Source organism: Notothenia coriiceps, unplaced genomic scaffold (genome assembly GCF_000735185.1).
Source record: "Notothenia coriiceps isolate Sejong01 unplaced genomic scaffold, NC01 NC01_scaffold00037246, whole genome shotgun sequence".
Lineage (NCBI taxonomy): Eukaryota > Metazoa > Chordata > Actinopteri > Perciformes > Nototheniidae > Notothenia > Notothenia coriiceps.
Window position 1 is genome coordinate 246,842 of NW_011369947.1, and position 4,111 is coordinate 250,952.

The 4,111-nt window shown below is 42.4% G+C and overlaps 1 protein-coding gene across 1 annotated transcript in view; it reads left to right on the top strand.

The window, feature by feature from the left end:
• Nucleotides 1-4,111, top strand: part of faah (fatty acid amide hydrolase) — a 163,121-nt gene that overhangs the window by 99,871 nt on the left and 59,139 nt on the right. The window contains exons 3-6 of the mRNA XM_010795435.1: nt 1,853-1,960; nt 2,900-3,013; nt 3,333-3,473; nt 3,837-3,970. Coding sequence (XP_010793737.1) covers nt 1,853-1,960; nt 2,900-3,013; nt 3,333-3,473; nt 3,837-3,970 — 497 coding nt within the window. The remainder of the gene's footprint in view (nt 1-1,852; nt 1,961-2,899; nt 3,014-3,332; nt 3,474-3,836; nt 3,971-4,111) is intronic.

Consider the following 4,111-nt stretch of genomic DNA (forward strand, 5'->3'; position numbering starts at 1 on the left):
GATCACTAGAAAGGACGGCAGGACTGTAATTTCATGTGTTCAGTTTGAATGCCAACGAGGCCAGACACCAGACCAATTAAGAGAGTGCATGGACAATAAAAGTGTGTTGTGCTCATTCAAGCCCTCGCGGCCCTCTGTGTTGTGTCGGATAGCCGCATTTAGTGTGTGTGAGAGAGGGGAGAGAGAGAGGGACGTGCTAGCAGCAGCGGACCGGTTTAGCCATTCTGGTTGCCTTTAGCCTTACCGTAACGGACATACGGGGAAACTGTTTTTGTTCCACAACCCTAGCTGGGAGGAGGAGCCTCTCCTCTCAGACTGAGAGGCTCAGGTGAGCTAGCAAGCGCTCTCTGAGTGTTTAAGTAGTTAACTTTTGTCTTACAGTTATCTCAGTGGGCTCTCAACGCGTTTGGGTCAACAATTATTCAGAAAGATTATTTCCGCGGCCCACACGCATATGATCATTATGTTATAAAAAAATAAGGATAAAGGAAAACAGTATGAAAACCTAATGGCAGCTTAACAAGAATACAGTTTGAAAGGGGAGTGATTGTAAATATCCATAAGAAAAGAACCCTGCCTTCACAGGTTGTGTTTCATCCGCGGTGTGGAGCTGTAGTCCATAGATCTCTTTATGTTGCTCTCAAGCCTGCACAATGATTGCTTTTAACTTCAATTTTAAAAAATCTTCCCGGGGGAGCATTCCCCCCTGGACCTCCCTAGAGGAGGTTGAACAGGCAGAGACCCGTCGCTTGCCCCACTCGTAAAAAAATAGCACTTTACCCCTGCCTATATTTGCCGTGAGCTGCATTATCGAGCCTCATTGTACACAGTCGCGGGTTTACTGTGTGTTTGTGTTGTTCGGAGTTTTTTTTGTGCGTGCCCCCTCTATAGTGGGCCCGTAATCGTGTTCACTGCGAGCTCCAAGCCACCTCAGCCAAACCCCACTCAAAATACCTTTTCCGCGCCTCTGGAATAAGCTGTCAGCAACAGACAAGAGTTAACTAGTAGGGGTAAAAGACAGTACGCGACAGTATGATCGCCAACGGAGGAGTGTTTTGTATACGAGCAAACTGAGCGGCACACCATGGCGTCTTAAAAAGTTTTGTGAAAATCCAAATCAAAGGCCCTGAAGTGTTTCCGAATCAGAGCGTACGTGAATATGACAGTGCTTGAATGTATATATATTTCAACATAAAATTGAAGGTTGTTAGTTTATAGTTTATATCTTTATAGTTTTATTGGTGCATTTACAACAACATGGGTGTTTGACTTGTCTGTTGACCTCATTAAAAGACTTAGATAGCACTAGCAGCTACCTTTTGTCCCATTTGGAAAGGTTCACTGGTTCTCAGCTGTTGCTAACGAGTAATTAACATTGATCCGTGTATCAAACTTTTAGCGAGTTAGGGCTTATGTTTTTTAGGGATTTAGCCCTGGGAAATGTCATTGCATTTTTGGTAAGTTTTGAAACCCTATCCCATTTGTGGCCGGCCACCTACGCTGCCTCAATTGCAATAGCCTCTTAGAAACCTATTATCCGGGTCCGCCCCCTTGCCAGGTGCTCTGTGATGGTTTAGAACGTTTGTATTGAGCTCCATGTAAATTATTAACACGATGAAACTCTTGCTGAGACTATTCCACTCTGCTTACACCGCGCAGACACGTGTTGATTGTCTCCTACTGTAGAACGCCAGCAGCTCTTCACACCCTCAGCACTCAGTGTGTTTGTTTTGTTCTAGGCCTTAGTTTAGCTCATGGAGGGCGTAAAGCGGTATCTGGGGAATGCGTAGAGCCCGGACAGCGCTCTGTTTACGCAGCTGCCTGATAGGGACCGTGGTGTGCTGCCTGCAAGAAAGGCTACACTCATCGGGGAGGCAAAGCTAAGATCCAGAGGCACAGAATCCGGAGGACCGACAGCCTGCAGCGGGCTGAGCATGCCGGTGTGCCAAGTACACAGTCGGGAGAGTTCAACACAGCAGTTGCCTAAGTGGATTTTGTAAGGATTTCTTTAGCCCTGAGAGCAGGATAAACTGAAAAGAGTCAAGGGAAGCTTATAAAAGTTAACAGCATTTCATTAAACAAATGATGCAGTGATATACAATGAAATGTTCGAGTTGGTGGCTCCCCCCTGCCAGCTGTTGGTCCCCCGTCCGCGTTGGGTCAGCTGGAGGAAGAGGTCGATTCTTCCTGTCCATCCCGGGTTATCAACCAATTTACTCAAGTACTGTACTTACATTCGGAGGTAGGCTACTTGTAGGCCTACTGAGTATTTCCATTTTGGACTTGAAAATTTACTTTTTTTTTGTATTAAGAATTCAATCTACAGTGTATCATGTGTTTATTATAAATTACAATGACTAGTCAATAATCACCAGATTTTATCTGCTTCCTTTCCAACTATTCCATTTAAACATGTCTGCATTGAAAACGGTCCAACAATTACTGTAGTTGTTTGGCAGAAAAGTAATTTATAACTACTTTGATCACCAAAAAATATTGTCATTTTTAAAGTAAAAGTCCCCAAATTCCTATATTAGGGCAGTGGTTGCAACCAACAATAAAACACACAGAGGAGCGGTGGCCTGGTGCACCGAGCAGGGCAGCCGAGAGAGAGCAGAGCCTGTTCTGCAGCCCTCTTAAATAGTGTAAACAGGTGCAACAGGTGGGTCTCTCTTACAACAGCACCACATGGTGGACAACCACAGGGTTGTCACAGTCAGATACATACAAAATGATTATGGTGTGATTTTTTTCTTTTTGAAATATTACATTCATGAAGAGCTTTTACATATTTATAAAAACTTAGGTAAAAAGTAGTATAATTATTGCCTAGTGTCTGAATTCACTTTCCACTATGTTTCTACTGTATGCCTACTGTGTGTTTGTGTGTGCCCTCTAGCATCCAGAGACCGACTCCGCTCTCATCCTGACGCTGTCTCTCTCTGAGCTGACAAAGAAACTGCAGGAAGGCTCGCTCAACCCTGAGGAGGTGTTTTACTCTTACATGGAAAAGGTGAAAAAACATAACACAAATCATACCTTCATTCTTTTCAAAATGCCTAGTAGATCTTCGTGTTACTCTTTAAGGTTTTCATCCCAAAACTGATATTTAAAACTCATCAGCAGACTTGTGTCTAATTAAAATAAATGCAATACATACTGTATATATGTTCAAGGCTTGTTGCTTAAATCGTCTATATGCACTGTTACAAAGTAAATATTGATGTACTTGCTTGCACATTTCTATATGACTTTCATGGTCTATAAAACCAAGCTTTTGGAGGAATGTGTTTGAAAAGGACGGCTCTGTGCTGTGTTTTCTCTTCCCACAGACTCTGGATTTGAATAAAGATCTGAACTGCTGCACTGGGATCCTGTTGGAGAGTTTCGATCAGATGAAAACTCTTGACTCTAACAGGAAAGGTCTCTTGTATGGAGTCCCAGTTAGCATCAAAGAAAACTATGGATACAAGGTATTCTGTAGTTGTGTATTACCATCGTCTTTCAAATGCTTTATTTTCATAAGCATAATAGCTACAGTGTAGTTTGGCCGATGAAAATCTTTCGTCTCAGGCTCTTACAACAATGCAAAATTGTTTTGGAAACAGTGACCCAGGATTGAATGAAGGTTAGTTGATCAGTGATGAAGTACAGGTGTGTGCAGGTCAGGTTACCCTGCTCATTGGATTTAGAATTGAATGATGCTATCTTAACTTGCATGTTCTGCAAATGATTATACTGCACATTCAACACCTTTCATATCATTGATAAACTCAGGTTGATGAGTTGATGCTCTCTTCTAACCATTCTCTTTTGTCTTTGTTTTACATCACAAGAATTACGACTCTTCTTGTGGTGTTGTCATTAATCTGGACCACCCTGCCAAGAAAGACAGCGTTCTTGTTGAAGTTCTGAAGAAACAAGGGGCTATTCCTTTTGTGAAAACAAACATACCCCAAGCCCTACTAAGGTAAACATGCTTCTTACCCGTGCTTATGTTCTCGTGTGTGATTTCTTTAAAGAGGCCCTTTTATGATCATATTCAGGTTCATATTTGTTCCTCCACTGTGACATGTCTTCATGCTTTAATGTTCAAAAAGATCTTTATTTT